We start from the raw sequence: 21,638 nt of genomic DNA on the forward strand, positions 1-21,638 counted from the left end.
AAGAGCACAGTGGTATTACCTTTTTAACAGATTTTCTTAAGGAATAAATTTGTGTTTGTTACTCTCTGCAACTTTGTACGCTTAGAACAGTTATTAAAATGGACCTCTTTGTAAGATGCTTTAGAGCATTGATTTGATCACAAATAGACTGTAGGAAATTATGCTTGCTTTATTCCAGCAGTGTCTTTCAGATGTAAAGATGCATGAGAAACAGAGGATTTTAATGCTTTTTTTTCCAAACTAAAAATCATAGTAAAAATATTGATTCAACTATACATTCCAAAACTTTATTTGCAAGTTTTCAAAAAATGCTGTACTGTATAGCTAGTATAAATGGCTAGTGACTCTCTAACACTGGTAATGGCATAAGCATCAGAAAGTGTAAACATGGTTATGAGGCCTAAATTCAAGTCAGATTGGTAGAAATGTGATTTATGCACATTAAGATAGGTTTATAATTAGGAAAATCCAGCTAGTAAAGCTATTTTGAACTAGTGAGGTACAAAAATTAATGTATTGCAGTTTAGGTCGTAGGCTTAAGTTATATGTTGATTGTATTAAGAGTGCATCTCAGCCAGGAAAAAAAAAAAAAAGGCTAGCTCTGTTATTTCAGGAGCTCTGCAGATAGAATCATGCTAAACTCCTTGGTAGCAGGTAGGTCACTTTAACTAGATGTGCAAACATGCTCCACAAGTCCAACTACAACTACTCAGTTTCCAGTGATTATACAAAATCAGGTGCACACTTCACAGCTGTTGATAAGTTGCACTCATATGAAATATCTATTCTGTGGTTTCAGATTATTTTTTTCAGTATAAAAATCAGGATGTTGTGTAGTTTTGTAGTGGAAACGACTGTATTGTGTGTTTTAAATCAAACTCTTTACTCCTCTAAATAATAGTAAATGAAGACCAGTAGAATTAATTAGACTATTGTAATAATTGAAAAATATTTTTTCCTCTTGTTCAGCAGATCAGTTTGTCTAGAAATTTGTGCATCAAAATTCCAACTGATGTTATAAAACAGAGAAACATGGAATCCTGGTTTAAGGGGCTTAAAAGGAGAAAATAACCTTTCTGTAATTACAGTTGTCACCATGCTAGTGGAATTCCACTAATGTGGTGTTGCATAAAGCCTCACTTGCCCCTCCCACATGCACTAAATATAAATGTGCATGAGCAGCAAAAGCAATTTTCCAAATAGCTGGATCAGCCAAACAGTGTTTGTACATAATTATGTATGTGAATGCTAAAAGCTGTGGTCACACAGTGTGAGAAGCCTGATGAATACAAAGAATCATAATCATATTTTATTACGAAGTTTTGGTGCTGTGTTCTCTTGTTGTTGGTCTGAAAAATTAATAATTTATCTTGTTGTACTGTCTACATTAATTTCCTCATTTGGAAACTAATGTAATTTTAGGTGAATGTTTCTGTGTAGTCCTACTCTTCTTGAGGTACTAACTAGTTTACATCTGCTCGAAGCCTGGAAAGCTCCTTCTTGTGAACTGTGTTGCACTGACATGGAGTTACTGTTTCTTGGAAAACTTTATTCTTGAATCTGTGAATCGAAATAGTTCAAAGATGTCAGTGATTGCAAGGATGTAGTAAAGCTGATGTGCTCAGAGCCTTCCTGGCTGATTGTCCCTGCTGGTGTACCTCCTCACTTTCTCTTGTCTTGTATGGGAGCAGTGCCAGAAAGCAATGTGAGGAATGTGTCTAAACAACTTGTCTCCTAAATCTGCATCACATTTTTCAATTTACTTTTTTTTCTTAAAAAGCTTGTTAGGACTTTAAGTTACAAACATTCCCATTGGAAGAAGGCGTTGTGGGAATAAAATGATGTGTTGCTCTATTTCAAAAGAACTGTAAGTGCTTTAAAGCATAGAAAATCTGAACACCGTTAGCAGAAGGATCATGTTTTGAGCGTTTGATATGTGTGGCAGACTCAATGCCAGAAGCTGGTTGTGATTGTGGCAAGGCTTTTCCTTTTCCTTCCAGTGGTGTACAAAATGGTTATTCTACTGCTTTAAAAAAAAAAAAAAAAAAAAAAACAACTTTTGTAGTTTACATGTCTTACGAGATTCATCTTGTTTTGTATTAAATATAGTCCATATTGACAGTGCAGATTATAAGCTCATGAAGGAGCATGTGTTTCTGTTTTTGTCTGGTTGGAGATTATCCCTTAAGCACGCAGGGTCTAGGTGTGCATTTTTGGATTTGCCGACTCAGGAAAGCTCGAGATAGCATTAAAGGCCAGTGACACATTCTGCAGCTGCACTTAGGTTGCTGCTCCTCTGAGCAAGAACTCTTGCTTGACCCATAGTTGAAAAAATGGCAAGAAGAAATGTCCTTATTACAGGTTGTTCCTCAGGAATTGGATTGGCCTTAGCTGTAAAAATGGCAAAAGATGAACAGGAAAGATTTAAAGGTAACAACATTTCTGTTATTTATGTTTATTAAAAAATACATATATCTTTCAATGCAATAGTTTTGTTTTTTGTTCCCTGTTACTTAACACATTATAGTATTCAATCTGACTCTTTTCTTGTCAATTTCCCCTTTTTATCATCAAGGAAATACATTGCAGTTAAAATATGCCACTTCTTGTAAGCAAACAACTTGAAAAAAGCTCAAACACCTGCATCAACTGAACAGATCTCTCTGTCTCTCTCTCTCTCTCTGTCTCTCTCTCTCTCTCTGTCTCTCTCTCTCTCTAATGCTTGTAGTTAGCTTCATCTCTGGCTACTAAAAAATTTGTTGAATGAAATGTTTATGTCAATTTGAAGGCCAAAGAAATTCTTTTAGAAGAAATAAATAATAATCTTGTAGTTATTTTCCCTGATGTATTTGATTATTCTAACCCCATGCACCTATAAGACGGTGAACAGAAGAAATGGGATATTTGCTGTGACTGAAAATGAATGGCAAGGTAAATATATCAGCCTGCTGAAAATCAGTTTCTCATTCTTACAGCATTTTACTGCAAGGGGGCTGGTTGCAGATACATAGTTTTATGGATAATTATGGTACAGTAACAAAACTAGATGATTATTATGGTACTTTTCAACCCAGGCCATTCTATGATTGATTTGGGGAAGTTGCCTGCATAAATGAGCATTTTTACAGCTGGAGGAAGCAGCTATGGTTTTTAATAGCTCTTTTTGTTAGCTAGCATGTGATTAACACAAGCAAACAAAAAGCATATATGGACTATAATATCATGTTTGGAATATTAAAAATGACTCAGCAGCCTGGCTTGGTACTATGCTTGTGTGTTTTAGTTTGTGCATAGTGGTTTAATTCTCGTTTTTAGTTTTTTGAAGGTTTCAGAACCAGATTCTGGTTCTGGGAATTAGCGCTATTTTATGTTGAAAATCGGATCTTCCTACTTCAAGTTTTTATCTAGATTCTATTACTGACATGTAAGATACAGATGAAAAAATAGTCTTTACACTGCCACAGGAAAGGTTTTAGTTCTGATCGACTGTGGCTTCTGGTTTGCTGCAGTGTATGCCACAATGCGGAATCTGGCCAAGAAAGATGCACTTGAGGAAGCTGCAGGTCATAATCTGGGCAAAACCTTGGAAATTAAGCAACTGGATGTCTGTGATGAACAGTCCATTAAAACCTGTGTGAATAGTATCCCTGACAGGAGGATTGATGTCCTAGGCAAGTACAGGATGTGAACAGATAAGTACTGTTTTTCTCCTCAAATACACTGGAGAAGCTTCATTGGTGCATTTTTTCATGTCATTAAAGTAACAGTCATTGCATAATTTACTCTGTTCATGGTTCTTTGGGCTTTGTGCAGGCATGAATTAAATCTCACTGTGTTTCTGTGAAGCTGGGAAGCTCGTTTTCTTTATTTACAGAGGAGAGGCTTGATTGCAGAAAGTGTTGGATAAGATGATGCAGTTCTTTATAATAAAGTGTGAGAAGAGACCTTTTTGCCCAAATCTGCATCCTCATGTAGAAGACTTACCACCCTATAGATCAACCATTGCCCTGTTAGTCCTGCCTAATAAGAAAGTAATAGCATTCAGAAATCAGAAGTAAAATAACAAATGCAACGTAAGAGTTCTTTAATTTGGTGTGGAGAATTATAGTTGTGCTGTGCAAATAATTCAGCAATTAGTCTTCTCATACTCTTTTGCTAAAAGTAAACACTGACATCTTAGGAAACACTGATATCTTAAGATGGAAGACACACTCTCAAGAATGAAGTCTGAGAGAAAATCACAGACCTGCCTTTCTTTTGATAATGCTGAAAAAACTGTTTAACAAAATACATTTGTAAACTATATTATGATCTAATTTCTAAGATATGATAGTTTCATTGTAGAACACCTGCTACCAGTCATTCCCAACTTGTAAATATTTGGGAGACAAAAACAAACAAACAAACAAAACAAACAAACAAAACAAACAAACAAACAAAAAAACTATGAGGGTATTGTGTGTGTGCTTTAAAGATGTATGTATTTCAAACAAACAAATGAAACCTAAATGACAGGCTAAAATACCACCTAATCTGTCTTCTTTTGGAATAGATTGAAGACTTAGCCAATGCCCATAGCATGGAACAGTAGGCTCTAATTCTTGCTGCTGAATGATGAACAAACATAGATGGTTCTTGACTCATTTTCCTGTAATCCCTTTCTGATTTAAAGAAAAAGGGCTGAAATTAATTGGTTGAAGTGCAAAATAAAATTGGATTAGAAGTGTAATTAAACAAAAATAAAAGTATATTTGCACAGCTTGAGTTATGCATTAACATCTTTTTGTTTTAACCTTTTCTTTAAAGATTATTTAAGGATCGTTTAGTGCCTAATCCTTTCACTTTTAAATGCTGTTCAGTGAAGATGACAAGTTAATGTGTAGGAAAGTTATTGGTCACTGTTGTCTTCCATTTTGTGCAGTCAGCAATGCTGGAATGGGGCTCATCGGACCAATTGAATGTCAGACTATTGATGAAATGAAAACTGTGATGGATACCAACTTCTTCGGACTGGTTCGACTCCTAAAGGAGATTTTGCCTGACATGAAGAAGAGAAAGAGCGGCCATATAGTTATAATAAGCAGTGTTATGGGAATACAAGGCAAAGTGGTTGTTCTTTTTTCTTTATTCTTAGAGTTCAGTATTCAATATCTAGGGCATGACTCTTAGCTGGAAAAAATATCTAACTACTGTGCTCTATAACACTGAAGTTCCAGCTATTCGATAGACAGCATTTGGATGGTGTTTTTATGCATTCCAATAACCTGTGACTCTGCACAACTACTCAAGACCTTTAAACAAGAGAATCTGCAGTATTTTTTTTTTTCCATGGGAGTAAGGCTATCAGTTTTAACTCTATTTCTTATTTTGTCATTTTTTATTTCCTATTACTAGAGATTATCTGAAAGAAACAAGATTTAGTAGTATGAGTTTTTACTATTGGAAACGGTTGTGGGGACGGGCAAACACACTACACCCTGCAGTGTGATAAAGGAATAAAATCCAATAACATCCTGCACTACTGTACCACCTTGTAATAAAGCTTCCTCTCATAAACTCTGCAGAGCTAGTTTTAGCAAAGAATAATCATGTTTCTACTCTTGTGTTCCATCTAGTATTAACTATATATGTGTTGCAATTACTAAGACAGTGGCATTATTCCTGCCTGGATTGTTCTGGTGAGACGAATCCTAAACAATAACAACCCTTACAGTTTGCCTTAATACAGTACTTCTCATTCTCCTAAATAGATTGTTACACTTCTTTTTACAAGTCCCTCAAGTGCAAACTGGATCTATTGCATAATCAAACCTCCCACATTGCTCAGCATCTGTGTTTATTTATTGCCTATTAAAAGTTTTGCTGGTAAATGTGAACAGTATTGTGTATATAAGTGCCTATTATATATTCACTTTTATACATTAGACTACAAAATACTTATGATCCAAAGAGGTCACAGCATCAGCTAGGAGGAAGAAGAGTGTTAGTCAGCTACGCTTTTCTAGTATAAGCAATTTTGAGAACATATGCAAATAAATCAATAGTAATTAGTGTGGTTAGTGTTGTTTCACTAGACCAATATAGACAGGAGGTTTTTTCTTTAATGTTTTCCCAGCAGACTACAGAAATTCTGGGAAAATACAAATGTTTGTAAAAGTAAAATAATTATTTGTTGAATACAATTCTCAGGATGTTCTATTTGTACCATCAGGTATTTTATTTAATGATGTTTATGCTGCATCTAAGTTTGCAGTGGAAGGATTCTGCGAAAGTTTAGCTATACAAGCACTCAAGTTCAAGCTGCAGTAAGTATTGATCCACAGATGTAAACTGTTCTTGAGACGGTTTTAGATATGGTCAGAACTACCAAACAGATCCTTAAAGCTTGTTGCTATCTAGGAGAAACCCATGGAAATGTACATCATGAAAGGCATAGAGATGTCCACATTCTTCACATGCTCTATCAAATAAAGTTTTGATATGAAAATAAACATACTATCATGGGCAATTACATGCTTTTATCTATGAATAATACTTCTGAGAACAGATTCTTGCATATACTAAAAATAATATTACAGTAGAAATAATATTACAAACCTGTATTTTCCTTTTCAAAGGAATCTAGAGATAAAAAATGTGAAGGACTTGGGGAGACAGAAAGGGGGAGTAGAAGGAGGGAAGGGGAAGATGAAGATCACACAAATTCATCAGAATAGAACATGGGGTGAGATTTCTACTGGGACAGGAGGTTGAAAGGAAAGCAATAAGAATGTGATGTAGTATTTCTTAATGTCTAAGACAGTATTTGAGAGAATAGTGCTGTTCATTGTGGTACTTTGGTGTTGGATTTGTCACACGTATTCACACTGGAACTATTTTACGTGTGAAATTCAAGAATTGTTAAACATCGCTTGCATCTGTGTGTGCTTGAGTGTTTAGCCCTTGTGCAGTGGGAAAAGAGACAGCTGCTGACATGGGATTCCAGAGACAAAGCTGCCTCCAAACTTCGATTTTGCATAAGGCTCTGAACAGTCTGGAGGGATTTAAAATAAGTACCATGATGAGATTATAAGACTATAATACTGCACTAGTTCTGAAGAAAAGCCTGACCAAAACTGAACTCTGGAAAGAAGCCCCATCCTAAAGAGTGTTTTGATAAACATTGAGATTGGTTAATTAGTACCTGAGAGCTGAACTAGATAAGAGCTGACCAGTAACTGTATTTCTGTGACTTGCTGCATTTTGATCAAAATCAGATTTTTTGTATTTGTTAGCAACCAAATCTGTCTGTCAACAGCAAAATTCTCAGTATTTTATGTAATAATGTAGGGGGATCTATGCAATGCTGACAACTTGACAAAAAGTTCATGTTTGGGTAACTCCGCTCTCTTTCAGCCACTATTATCATGGGAAAACCATTAACAAAAACAAATCGTGTGGGATTTTGTCCAGAAATAGAAAGTAATGAATTTTTTATCATCTTTAAATTATTTTTCTTTGTGTTTCTGAAGTTCTTGTGGATAAATAATCATCAGATTCTACACTTCCAAGATAGCAAGTAGCAACTGCACTTCTTTCTGTCATGAGTTAACTTACAGTGCCTCCCTGAAAGATATGCTGTGCAGATTTTTCTACTCTATGTGGATAGATAGCAGCTTCAGACCAATAATATGATGTGGGCCACCTTGATAAGGCATACTTCCTATTGTTTGCTAGCTCAAACTCAGATTGCAACTCTTTGGTATACATTTTTAAGAAGCATAGAAAGGTACATTTCACATGGAGACCAGTAACAATCTGTCTACCTTTGCTTTTGGATAGGTTAAGTCTGATTGAACCGGGTCCAGTGGTTACAGAATTTGAAAGAAAAGTGTTTGAAGATGGAATGAAAATGGATCTTTCAGCTGCAGATGAGGAAACAGCTGACATGTTTACTAATATTTACCTTAAAAATTACAAACAAATTTTTCAGAGCCTTGGACAAAGTGCTGAGGAAGTTGCAGAGGTAACTCATCAACAATTCTTTCTTGTTTTTCTTCTTAATTTAAGAATGCACTGGTTCATTGGTCGTTTTTGTAATTTTGTATTTATTGTTGTTTTGTAAAAATGTTAGATTAAATTACACTGTATTTATGTGACTTAAAAGAATTTTAAAAACTTAAGAGAATCTCAAGAGTCATGAACAAAACCCACCAGAATTTTAAAGGAATATTATTTTTTTTTCCACTTAAAGGCAGGTGCTAATTTAAATACCCTTGTGGACATATTCTTTTACACATCAGCTTGTCAAATCTGGCCATTCCTCATTGTTACATTTGCACAGGGTTTCTGGCTGTTTAAATCCTCTCCTCTCTCTCTCACAAGTAGCTCTCCGCAAATGTGAGGCGAGTGTGAAGTTGACTTGACTACCCTAGACCACAAAAGGCACTATAAGAAATACTTGGATGTCGCTTTTGGTGTTCTGGGCTTTCTTTGGGAAGACAGGTGGAGGCAAGTTATTGAAAGGGACAACAATTTCAGACGCTGACTACTAACACATAACACATGCTGACACTGCAGCTTCCCTTGCTGTGAAGTGCATTGTTCTGATCCTTTTCTAGTAAACTCAATATAACTATCTACCTATTGTGAGCAAATAGGGATAATTTTGGAGGGCTGTGCAGGATTCTTTGTATAACGTGCCATCACTGTGGAGTAGAGGAATAGAAATAGGATTATGAATAAATAAGAAATAATTCTAGCCTTAAATATTTGAAGAAAAAATTCTAATGAAATTCTAACAAAGCTGCATACGGCATTTCACATAATTCTAGCATTTCATTCATCTACTTTTCCTCTACTTAAATGAAAACCAAATTTTTAATTTACTATTTTAGTAAAGGTCCTTTAATGACTCCTCTTCTAATTCCTGGCAGCATACAGTAAAGATAATACTTGCGGAAAATCCACCTTTTCGCCATCAGACAAATACCTTGTATACGCCTATGACAACACTGAAATATGCAGATCCAAATGGAGATCTACCCATCGATATATTCTACAAAATGGTTTTTCATCATGACAAAATCTTCAGTGCAAGTCTTAACTTCATCAAATTACTGAGGTGGAGAAGCAGAAAAAGCTTTGACCTGGGAAAATCCTCGTCACAATAAGTATGAGATTGTACAAGCTGGAATATTAGTTACAGCTGCTGCTAACGCCATGTTGTTGTTTATCCTGTAACTGTATAAAGGCATTCAAGATCTTTGAGCTTACATAAGATAATCACCTCAGTTTATGTTTATCTTTAGTCTGCAGGATGTTGCAATTAAAACCCTCTATCTACAGGTTTAGTCCATCTTAGCAACTGCTATTTAGAGTTCTCTTTTTGTGGAAAGATAAACATTAACTTAAATTCTTAAGTATTTACTATCAGTCTGCTTCCCTTCAACTATAACCTAACACGCATGGAGATGTGTACTGTGTTAGAAGGCTATTAAGAATTTATAATTATATTTGATGTATGAAAAGTTTCATTGATCTTGAAGAGCAACAACTAGAGTATTAATTATTTCTATTGAAGCTAAGGTATTCTGAATGCTTCCTTTAGATGCTCTGACAAATGTATTAGAGGAGTGTTTTTTTGTTCTGTTCCGTTTTGTTTTTAACAAATCACCTCATAACACCTTGCTGTCTTCCCAGTAGTTTGGTAGTTTTGGTTTTTTGTTTATTTTTAACAGAAGTAACTATTTTACTGAAAGGAGATAAGAGCTTTTTATTGCTGACAATTTTTACGTGGAAAAAAATTGCAAATTCGTTAGAATTCACCTTTAAAATAAATAAAATGCAAGTCAATACAGCAGAAGCAGCTGAAGGAGTAGCACAGGCTTTTCTTCGCCCAACTTTCCTATCTGCATTTACTCAGCTGCAGTTCTAACATAAAGAGAGTCTTTCCTCTTCATTCGCCAAGGACCCGTGATTCCCCAGGGCTGCTCCCCAGTTTCACATCACTCCCGGACGTCAGCCCTGCCTAGGGCCAGAGGCTCGTGCTGGAGGCTCGTGCCCTCGGCAGGAGGCACCCAGCACGTTCACACTGAGGCTGGGCCGTGCCTCGGGCGTCGGCTCTCTCCCTCCGTCAGCACACTCCGCTGTAATTCTCCTTTCGTGCCCGGACTGGCAGCAGCCCGGCCCCACCTCTCCCCACAGGTGAGGACTGAGCCCAGCGACAGCCGCGGCGCAGGCAGTGGCTGTGGTAATGCAACGTGTTTCACACCCAGCCGCGAACTCCCCAAAGTGCCCGAACTGCCCCGTGCCGGCTGAGCGTGGTTTGGAGTGCTGCGCTGGGAGCCCCACGGGCATCCCGCTCACGCCTCAGTCTGTCATCACGGGGCCCAGTGGGGTTCAGAGCAGAATCCTAGGATCATTAAGGGTGGAGAAGACCACCAAGAAGCCGAAATCTGACCGTGCCCACTCGCCATGTCCCTCAGTGCCACATCTGCACGTTTCCTGCTCGCGGCCAATGCCCGCGGCTGCACCACGCCCCGCTTCAAGCAGCGCCGGGCACCTCGCCGCGCGCACGTGGCACGGCCTCGCGCCCCCAGCACTTCCGGTGCTCGCTGGATGAGGGGGAGGAGCCGGGCGGCGGAAGCGCGTTCCGACTTCCGGCGGAAGCGGCGCTCCGCGCAGGTCGAGCCCGTAGAGGGTCCGTTTCCGTCTCGCGGCAGCCTTTACTGGTGCCGCCGCCCGGGAGGAAGGAGTCGTGCCGCGCCGGTGCTCCAGGGCTCGCCTTCTCTCAGACCGCTCATAAGGCGGCGGCGCCGGTGCCCCGGAGGATGTGGCGGTGGCGGCAGTGGCAGGCGCCGCGGCCAAGGGAGCCCTGAGCCCGAGCGGCGCTTCCCGGCCCCGCGTCCCGGCGCCTCGCCGGCAGCTGCTTGCCCGTTGCTCTTCGTGCCCCTCGCCTGGCACCGACCCCGGCCGCGTCGCCTCCCGCTTAACCTTGCCGGTTCCCACACGCTCGACAGCGCGGGAGCGGGGCGGGGCGGCCCTCGGGGGCCGGTGGCGGCGAGGATGGCCTCGTCGTCGGGTAACGACGACGACCTCACCATCCCCAGGGCTGCCATCAACAAGATGATCAAGGAGACGCTCCCCAACGTCCGAGTGGCAAACGATGCCCGGGAACTGGTGGTCAACTGCTGCACGGAGTTTATCCACCTCATCTCCTCTGAGGCCAATGAGATCTGCAACAAGTCGGAGAAGAAGACCATATCCCCGGAGCATGTCATACAAGGTGAGCTTCCGGCAGCACCGTTCCGTGGGCCGCGCCTGTTCTGCTCAGGTGTGAGAGTCAACAGGGGAGCATTAAGGGCCTTAGGGATGCAACGTGTGGTCCGGCCAGTCGGTGCCTTGCGAGGGAACACTGTCTTTGGTTTGAAAGATGGCTGTGTGCTGGGCACCGGCTCTTGTCTCTTCGTTCAGAGAACTGTGATGCCTGGAGAGAGGTCTCTGAGTCTAGCAGTCTTTTTCAGGCTTGTGATACGAGGGCTGCTCTTTGCAATGGCAGTGCAGCTTTCTATTACAGTGTGTTTTAAGGTCCTGAGCTTATTGAGTGCTCAGGAGACAGACAAAAGGCCCGTGATTGGGCGTGTGGGTCTTAATCTCCTTGCATGGACTCCATAAGAAGTGAGATACTTTGCCTGGAATTGTGATTGTCTTAAATCAGCTATTCCTATCTGTTGTGGGAAACATGTAATAATGACATATTCCTTTGTGTTGTGCTCAGCTGTTGCCTTCTACTTTGTCTTGTTGACTGAAAGTTTTCTCAATACATCTCATTTGCTTTTCTTTATGTTCTGCCATGAGTAAGGAGGTTCCTTGCTTCGTGTGTAAGTCTGCAGCAAGCATCTTTTGTCAGGAACCATTCACTTTGCTGCTGAAGTAATGTTTGTTGATACTAGTGACTGTTGCAAACAAATTGATAACATTGATCCCTAGAGTGTTTCATTCTGTTGTTTGGTAGAGCTCTTGGCAGTAGTATTTGCCATAGAGGTATTTCCAACATTGTAGTGGTGTCAGATTATTTTAAGAAACAAAATCATAAGACTTTCTGTTGATAAACAGTCAAAATGTTTTTTCTTTTGCTGGTCCTAGCTTGCTCACCAGAAGAGTTTCAATTACTTGACAGGATTACAAACAGCAATTTGGTAACAAATCGAAAGCAATGTGTGTGTACATGGTTGGAGACCATCTGCTAATGTTATACACAAAAGTATTTTGCTGAGCTCTGTGTCACTGTGTTTGAAAACTGCTTTTGTATTGGGTCTGGCCATTTTAGTCAAATATTGCTGATGAACGCTCTGGAGAGAGATGCTTTTTCTGATGCTTTTGGAGGCAGAAGGGATTGTTCCTGGATTTACTGCTCTCCTTGCCTGCAGGAATGTGCTTGTGCTTCCCCCAGATGTGGTCAGTTAGCAGATGGTACTCATTTCAAGGGTGATGGTCTAGGCTGTTCGTTTTGCAGGCAGCAGAGACATGTACAGAGGCATAGCATATTGACATTTCCATTGGCCTTCTGACACTGTAGGTATTTGCTGCTTTAACTTACCTTAATATAGCTTCATGACCTCAATGCTAACAAATTCAGTAGTTGAAATATATGTTTGTTGTGATCAAGAGGTTAACCCAGTCCTTTCAATGGCTTCAGTCAACTCCCTTAGAAATTGTGTGGAGACAGCATCACAGCTAAACAGGCTGCTGCCCACAGGAATCCTTTTGCACCCTCTCTAGAGCTGGATGTAGCTGTCTCTTCTCTGACACTGGCTTTGTGAAAACTTGGCCATCAGGGAAGATAGTTCACTGTCACATGAGGTTGCTGATATGATTGTTCCTGTGAACAAGAGGTTGCTAGGTTAGAAGCAGGGGCTAGGGGAAAAGAGGGGAGAGAGGCACCCTTCCAGCTGGTGACATCCTGCCACTGGGCTGTGTCAGAACTAATCTGAAACTGCAGCTTCGTTGTTGTAGTTCCCTGTCTGGAGCAGCAGTACAGAGGACACACCATTGCACTAGGGAAAAATGGCTGCGTGGCCACATACTGGGCTGGAATGCTTTCCCTCGCTGCTGGGTTGTTTCAGATGAGTGAAGTCCTTGCAGTGTTCTTTTGTGTGGTAACACAAACACTTGACTGGCACAGTGCCTACGGACAGCACAGGGAAAGAAAAGCAGAGGCTTCCTGCATCCTGAGGGAGATCTGGTGTGATAGACTTACTTGGGCTGAGCCAAGCGCTCACCACTAATGATAAAATGTGCATCTGCTTCCTGGAGAGTGCCAAAAGATGTCAGGGCTGTCATGGTCTGAGTGGAGATGGAGAGCTTTTGCAGCAGTTAGACACTGGGACCAGCTGTGGAAACAGAAAATAGGCTCACTTGGTGGATCTGTAAGTTGTGGTGAGGTGGGCTTTTTGAGAAGCTGGCCTTCTATTGGATTCTGAACGTGCTGACATTGGAAATCACCATTTTTTCAAGCTGATTGCTTGGATTACTTTGTCTATGCGAAGCTGAGATGTGAGAATCGATGACATGTAGCCTCTCTTCATGGGCTGTTAGGATGTTGACGCTGTTTAGTTAATGCTTTAATGTGAAAAACTTGAGTTTTCACTTTGGACGTTACTTTATTTTGGAAGGGCTATGAAGATAAACATCTCGGATATGAGTGACCTGATTGTATTACGAACAGATTTAGAACTACAAGTGGTTATGCTAATGGATTAATCAGACATCTTTGCCTTCATGCGGTCTTTAAGAATGGGAGAAAGCTGAAGAAAAAGGACAGGTGTGATTTGACATCTGTAAAAGTTTCCTTCTCCTTACCTTTCAAAAGCACTGTGTTTTGGGATCCAGCTTTTGAAATTATGTAGGTTTCTTCTAACATCTGTAATATATCAAATCTTCAGCAGCCTGAATAAATGTGTAGACTTAACACTCTAGAAATAGAAAGATTCTGGATTTTGGTGAACGGGTAGTTCTGCTCAAGTAGACATTTATTCAGCATTTGAGTACCATGCTGAGTGGTACTCAGAAATATATATATATATCTCTTTGGAAAGAGGTAGAGGCTTATTCCTTCCATGCATGCGCTCTGTGAAGCCACAGTGTGTTTCAAGAGAGTGAAATTCTGAAGTTCACTGCCAGTAGTATTTCTTTGCAGCAGGCATAATGTTTTCGGTGTATTTGTATTGAGCTGTTGTGTGAATCTGTCACAGTTACATCACACTTTTCTTTTGCATCTTTTGTTTGTGTTATATTCAGTATGTAACTGTAAGTTCTTTCCATTAATTTCCGTTCTCTTAAGTTGCAAGTACAACTTGCCGTTGAATTGGGTTGCTGCTCATACTCCAGTGCAGCAGATTGCCAAGCCTGATGTATCAGTATTCTCTTGGTGAACATCTGTGTATTCACTGTGATAGTTCATCTTAGTGAAGTTTGACTTGTAGAGTTCTTAATGCTAAAAAGGAAAAGCTTTGAGTTTGAAATAGTTGAATGAATTTACTGTTTACATTTTAAAATTAAATGAGTTCCTTAATATTAATAGGCTGCTTAGAGAACCAGTTCTGCACCATCAGATGCGTTTGCCTCCTCTCTGCTGAGATTGTATTAAACAGGTTAGAGAAGGCTTTTGGTGATTCTCATAGAAACTGTGGACTAATTTGAAATGGTTCCAGTGTCTGCGTGGGCTGAGGTTGAACTGGCATGCTGTCTGGAGTAATTTAATTATCTCTAAATTGGTTCGTCTCTTAACTTCATTTTTCTTAAGAAATAGGTATTATGTTAAGTCATTTGCAAAATGTTTGCCAAATCTCTTAAAAGCATGGCAGTCCTGCTGCAGTGTGCTGCTAGGTTGAAGGCAGCGCGTTGATTGTCTCCTTGTATGTGTTGGAAGCCACAAGTTTACAGAGTGGTTCTGTGTTACTGTGATGGTGTGCCCTCAGTTACGGGTAGGAAAAGAGCACTTAGAAACATGTGAAAAAGTAGTCTGACCTACTGTAAATCGGAGTTTGTTTATAATGTTGTTCATATTTACTGTTATGTAGATTGAGTGTGATTTCTTGGAAAGTTTATTATGTAAGGTTGCAATAAAGTAAGATAAATATTAAATTCTATAAGGAAAACTCAGGCTTGTGTAACTATTGGAAATGGACCAGTTGTTGAGTGAAACTGGGGCTTGTTTCTAAGTAGTTGGTGTCTGTGTAATATTGCTTGCCTGTTCTGTTTTAGGTTCTGCTTTGGGATGTGTGTGTATGTGTGTGTGGAGGCATATGGTAGCAAGTGGCATGTCAAAATATGCCTTTTATCATATGTCCTGCCTGTTTTGCTTTTAACCTTTCTTAACCTTTAAAAGCTGTTGCAGAACACAGCTATTCTTCACATCTCCTCGGGCAGGTTGAAATGCTGTGTTTTAGCTTCTGAATGCATTTTCATGTAGCAATAAATACGAGGATTTCCATTCCAAAGCAACAAGGAGTTGTGTGTAACTGTTTATGTAGAATACACATCTCTAGCTTGTTAGCACCTGGAAAATGAATTCAGGTATTCAGATACAAAGCTAAAGCATATTTCTGTGGTTATTGTTGTCCTTATTTCTATCTTAATGAAAGTTTTCTCTGTTATAGGTAGATGATTTAACTTTTTCTGGAGACTTGCAACAAAAATGAAAGACAGAATCACTGAGAGATTAATGGATCACCGTTCAGATAGGGCATCTTGGTTCTGTAGTTTATGTATTAATCTGATATGCAGGACATGAAGATGGAGGCCTTCTAAGTGTAATGCCTCTCTGGTAAAATGAATCTGGGAGTCCTGAGTGCTTTGCAAGCCAGGACTTTTTGCACTTCAGTAAACTTTATATTTCTAGCGTGCCCTCTTTAGAGGGCGTAGAAGAAGAGGCAGGGAGAGTAGCTGTCAGATGTTCTCATGAACACAGCTTTTCATCACAAGTGACAGAAAAATGATCAAATGCCTTCAATTTTTTCAGAAATGTATGTTTAGGGTAAATGTATGTAGGTATCTGATATCAGAAGCTTTCTAAAAGATTTTTATTTTTTTTTTCTAGCACTAGAAAGTTTGGGCTTTGGCTCCTATATCAGTGAAGTAAAAGAAGTCTTACAAGAATGCAAAACCGTAGCACTAAAGAGAAGAAAGGCCAGTTCACGCTTGGAAAACCTCGGCATTCCGGAAGAAGAGCTTCTAAGGCAGCAACAGGAATTATTTGCAAAAGTAAGTGAAGCAACGCAGCACTTACACAGATGAGGTTGTAATAATTAATGCGGTGGATCTGCTGCTGCGAAAACGTGTACGCACACCTAGGAGTATTCCTTTCCTTGTTGACTGCTATAGCATCCAAGGTGCTATTGATCTTCTTGTCCTGTTTGTATTACAGAAAGTCAGGTCAATAAGGAGGATACTGTTTGTGGTTATTCCTGCAATTTGACACATACAAATTTTATGCTCTAGATTTAGAAAGGATTTTTTTCCTCCCCTGCTACTGAGACAGGTACTTCCATTGTATTGCAGTAATACATTAAGAACTACTTAGCTGAGGAAATAAAAAATGGAGGTGCTGTTCTAGGAATTACCATTTTTAAAAATTGCATTTAAAACATGAATATCTCTTCTGTTTGTGACCATCAGTGCACAAATCACTGAGGCTTTGAAAGAAACAATTAATTGTTAAAAAATTCTAATTTGTCCTTTCTCATCTTTATTTACTCATGGCAAGATTCTATTTGAGTTAATTCATGCATAAATTTTTAAGGAGGCAGTTGAAGCACAGGAAGAGAATTTGCCTGCAAATACTCCTTCATCCCAGTTTTACCTGATAGTAAACATTTCCAAGTTTAAACAACTAAAAGCTAATTTTATTTATCCTTCTACGCTGTCTTTATGTCTTGTTCTCAGTATGACAAGACAGTCTTTCTCTAAACTAAATGATGTGAAAATAATCTTTGCTTTCTGTTTTCTCTTACCCAGTCTATGAGTCTTGTTTTCTCTATTTACATAATTTTATTTCCTCTGAAAATGCTTATTCAGTTGTTACTATGCCTGATTACTATGACCTCCTTTCCCACCACTTAACTGTACTTTTATCTTGCTGAAACACCTCATAACTGTTGGTTTTGTGTTATAAGGTGCCAACTATGTTAATCGTATTTGCATGATTAATATTTTTGCCAACTAAAGCTTCAGCATGCATAAGGCTCTTGTCAGCATGCATTGAACTAGGGAGGACTTTTTTTTGATTGTACTATTATTGGAAAGACCAATATGGCTGCTTCTGATTCAAGGTTTAATTTATATATAATAGTTAGCTTGATTCATGGCTTTTGTGTTTGGTTTGTTTGTTTTTTTTTAAAAACTATTGTTCAAAAACTTCATATAGTCTACAAAAAAATGATAGATATATAGAACAACAAAGATAGTTGAAGGGGTACAACCTGCTAAGTAACATAAAACAAGAATGCTAAAGCCATTGCTACCTTACGTAGGCCACACTTTATATACAGAATTGACCACATGAAATACGTTTGTGTTATTTTAAATTCTATAATACTGTGCCTAAATTAAAGACAATACATGCTGGTTTAACAAAATTGTCTTGATTTTTTTTTAATATGATTTTTAAAAGTATTATGTTATGATGTGGCAAATACTACTTAATATTATATTAAATTATATTTAATTTATCTAAATTTAGCATAATTGATTTATACTTAAGTCTGTACTAGGATGATAGTGAATATTTGAAGTCAGTCTAATTGTTCCTCCTGATATTCACACATGTCTAAAAGTATCTGTAAGATGAGGTCATCAACAGAAGGGGTTTTTTTTAAGGCTTCCTTACTAAAGATTGCTTCTAAAGTTCCTGTGTAAATGGGTTGCTCAATAAATGAGTTCACTTTACCCCACGAGCTGATACGGCTTCTTAGTCAATACAACTCAGTGGAATTTTTCATCACTGCAGCTTTTGAAAAGACTTAAAATGATCATGGAATCATAGAATCACCAAGGTTTAAAAAGCCCTCCAAGACCATCCAGTCCAACCACCCATCTACTGCCAATTTCCCCCAGTTAAACATGTCCCTTAGTTCCACATCTAAACGTTTCATGAGCGCATTCAACAATGTTGTCTCCACCTCCCTGAGCAGCCCATTCCTGTGTCTGACCACTCTTTCAGAGAAGAAATTTGAATTTTTCTATGCAAATGATGTAAATGATAGACAGTGACAAAATGATCCATCCAGTGAGAAGTGCCAGACCTCTGATTGCTGGTGTGCTCCTGTGTATTACTTCAGTAAGTGTACAGTCAGCTTAGTTGTAGCAAGGTTAGTGGGGAGGGCTATTGTTAGTTTGTATGTGATCAATATTTATGCCTTTGCTATGTGTGCAGATGCTGCAAATTTAAAATGTCTTGTTTTCCAACCTTTTTAACTTGGCTACTACTTAAAAATACTGAAAAGCCCTCACTGGGAGGTGCTGAACAGGCTGAGAAAGTGCGACACTTCTTACAGCATAGGAAGGTTTTTTGTTTTCATGTATACTAAATAGGTAAACTGGTTTTGATCACTGCTTTCTGAAGCACCATCTTTTGGTGTCATAAAGTCTGAAAAGCTGATTTGTTGATGCTTTGAAAAAAGAAAGGAAAATTTGGTGAGCAAGTAAAGAATACTGAAGGCTTTTCATTTAAAAAACTTTCTTCTAATGTTCATTCAAAACAGAAATTGAAACTTTAACACAGCGTTGAAATCAAAAATAGTTGCTGAAAAACAAGAGAAAATGCTCTAAATGGGAAAATGGGAAGGTACCGCGTGAACTACTTGAAGGACTTGGTTAGAACATCTTGTACCTTGAAGTACAGATAATGTACTTTTCTGTAACAAAGACGTTTCAACCTGCCCATCCTTATTTAAGAAGAGCTTAGATTGCTCTGTTTTTCCAAAGATGGCTTAGCAAAGTAAGATAATGGCGTTCTTCATTTCCATGATTATTTTTGTTGTTTAGTTTTTTGTTTTTGTAATACTATGTGCTGTGGGGCAGGGATGCAACTGGATTACTTTGTGATTGCAAACTTTCTGTTTGTAATCAGCAGAGTAGGACTGTTCTCATCTCTGAACGGTGATTGAATGCTAACAGGCCTTGAAACTGAACCCTGTATTTTTTTCTCACTACGTCTTGTCTTAATTTTTCCATTAGTAAGAGGTTCAGCACAATCCTTACAATGAAACTAAAGAGGTGTGGACTAATGTACTTGTTCTGGAAAGCATAAATCCTCTAAATGTTCAGAGGAAGAGCAAATATAGCTAGTAGGAATAATGAAGGTATTTCTAGATATGTTTTTGTGTGCACATTTAATACAAAGTTATATAAAAGGAATCTGCAGGTGCAGATAAAACTGCTTTTTTAGCTAAAGTGTGCTAGAGATTCTTCACAAGTTATATAGTATGACCTTAACAATTAAATTCATGTCTTTAGGCTAGACAACAGCAAGCAGAACTGGCACAGCAAGAGTGGCTGCAGATGCAACAAGCAGCTCAACAGGCGCAGCTTGCTGCTGCCTCAGCCAGTGCATCCAATCAGGCAGGATCTTCTCAGGATGAAGATGATGAAGATGATATCTGAAATTCACCAGCTGGGTTTCTGTCTTCACTAAGAAATATTTTTCCTGCACAATGAAAACAGTGAAATGAATGCTTACCTGTAAGTTTGTATGCATCATGGACTGGCAGTTGGTATTCTAGGGGTGTCTGCTGTTGTGTGCTGTACATGTATAAACTGTCTTTTTTTTGAACTCTTGAAGATTTAAGGTTCAGTATCATATCGACTTTGGATTTTTAATGGTGTATATGGAAATTTTAGATAGCAGTGCGTCACTTATTTGATCAATAAACAGTGTTACAATAAACAACAAGTTTATAAAATATAGTGAGATTTATACAAAAAGCTCTAAATCCACATTTGCATTTCTTCCCTTTTAACTAAACTATGAAATCTTACTTAGAATTTTTAATTGTTTTGGGGGGGAGTGGTACAGTAGAGGTAAACCGTTAATGGGGAAAAAGCCAAGTTCAGCATAGTACAGTCTTGAATTCTTTGTTCTTTTTAAAATGCGGATATATATGGCAATAAATATTATAAATGCTCAAATACCACACTTGTTACAATTTGAAAACAGTATCTTTCCTAGCTTGGTGAAAATGTATGTTTAATAGGAGTTGTACAAATTGAATCCTTTTTGGTATGGGATGGAAAAAAATAAACCCATGGTTTTATTACTGCATCCTTTGACAGTCAGTCCTGACTGAATATTTTACTTCGCAGACTGCCCGTTTTGGGAAACTAACTCTTATTGTTTTGCTCCAATTTAATGTTAACTGTTGATGTTATTGCGTAGTCCAGATATGTTCATATTGTTGAAATATAAAACTGGAACTTGATGAAACAGAATTGTTCTGGTTCCACTGATGTAACTGGGAATGATTCAAGCCTATGAAGGCAAAAGCTGAAGCTAAGAGCATGCTTACAATAAAAGAGGGATTTTATTTAACCTTGATAAGTCATCGTTGTCAGCGTAATGCTAATGTTTTCCACACTAGGTTGCTGCTGGATTACTAAAATACTTTGAAAGATAATATTTTCATCACTCAAATTGGTTTGTAGGTAAGTCCAGGTTTTTGACAAAGTATTCCCCTAAAGTGATGGGTAAGACATGGAACAGAACTGTAGCAGTCCTTTTGATAGTTGATTTGAAAATTCTGTTGATTAATGGATAAGCGGCTGTTCTTTGTGTTGAAATAAAGCACAGTAGTGTCCATTACTGGGTTTTAATGTGTTACTTGAAGTAATACTGGCATATCTTCTGGTACTCTAATCTGAGCAGACTAGAAAAGCCACTTGCATACTGCTGTAGATGATCTCATAGCTCTGTAATAATGCAGTTTGTTTATTTTAACCTAAGACCTCAGCAGGTTGCTCTAGTCGCAGATCCTGAGGAGAGCAGCAAGTCTGTTTGTGTAAGGATATAAATGGAAAACATCATGTCCATTTTTACATAATGGTCTGAACAAGGTAGAATTGGCATATATTCAGGTCTGAGTCCCTTAGTGACTTTTAAGTGTGAGATGCATTAAGTTTCATATAGAGTAAATGTGAACACTTCCTTAAATGCATTCATGCAGTGAAAACTCAGAAACGTATCTCAATATTTAAGTTAAAATGAACGAAAAACCTTTCACAGCTACTATATGATATGTGTTAGGCAAGGTTTGATTAAGGAAGTGGTTTTCTGTGAAGGTTTAAGTACCAAAGGTAGAAAATCTAGTCTAGTGATACAATGTTAATGTGCAGTGTTGGCTTTTCTAATTTGTACTGTAACACCTTTACACCTTTCTATTTTAAATGAGTCTTTTTCTTTTAAATAATATTAGGAATATTTTCACCCCTTTATTTTCTGATGCAGAATTCAGGTTAACATTTTACTGCATCTGGTATGTGTGGTGTAATATGTTTGGATCCTTGTGACCTTTCTTTTGGACATTCTTGTGCTTTTTTCATATGCTGTATTCTTCAAGCAATAAAATTCTGATGTGTTTTTATAAAATTGCTTTTATATTTAA

The 21,638-nt window shown here is 38.5% G+C and overlaps 2 protein-coding genes across 2 annotated transcripts; both read left to right on the plus strand.

The window, feature by feature from the left end:
- The first annotated feature begins 16 nt into the window (after positions 1 to 16).
- LOC128072148 (retinol dehydrogenase 8-like) lies at positions 17 to 9,862 on the plus strand. The gene is made up of 6 exons (XM_052665658.1): positions 17 to 2,430; positions 3,510 to 3,675; positions 4,926 to 5,101; positions 6,212 to 6,305; positions 7,822 to 8,005; positions 8,916 to 9,862. Exons 1-6 carry the CDS (start codon positions 2,334 to 2,336, stop codon positions 9,150 to 9,152), a joined length of 954 nt encoding a protein of 317 aa, XP_052521618.1. The 5' UTR covers positions 17 to 2,333; the 3' UTR covers positions 9,153 to 9,862.
- Positions 9,863 to 10,646: 784 nt separating this feature from the next.
- DR1 (down-regulator of transcription 1) lies at positions 10,647 to 21,638 on the plus strand. Its single transcript, XM_052666587.1, has 3 exons — positions 10,647 to 11,266; positions 16,082 to 16,245; positions 19,498 to 21,638. The coding sequence occupies exons 1-3, from the start codon at positions 11,047 to 11,049 to the stop codon at positions 19,642 to 19,644; spliced, it is 531 nt and encodes a 176-aa protein (XP_052522547.1). The 5' UTR covers positions 10,647 to 11,046; the 3' UTR covers positions 19,645 to 21,638.

Source organism: Tympanuchus pallidicinctus, unplaced genomic scaffold, assembly GCF_026119805.1.
Source record: "Tympanuchus pallidicinctus isolate F22 unplaced genomic scaffold, pur_lepc_1.0 scaffold7, whole genome shotgun sequence".
NCBI lineage: Eukaryota > Metazoa > Chordata > Aves > Galliformes > Phasianidae > Tympanuchus > Tympanuchus pallidicinctus.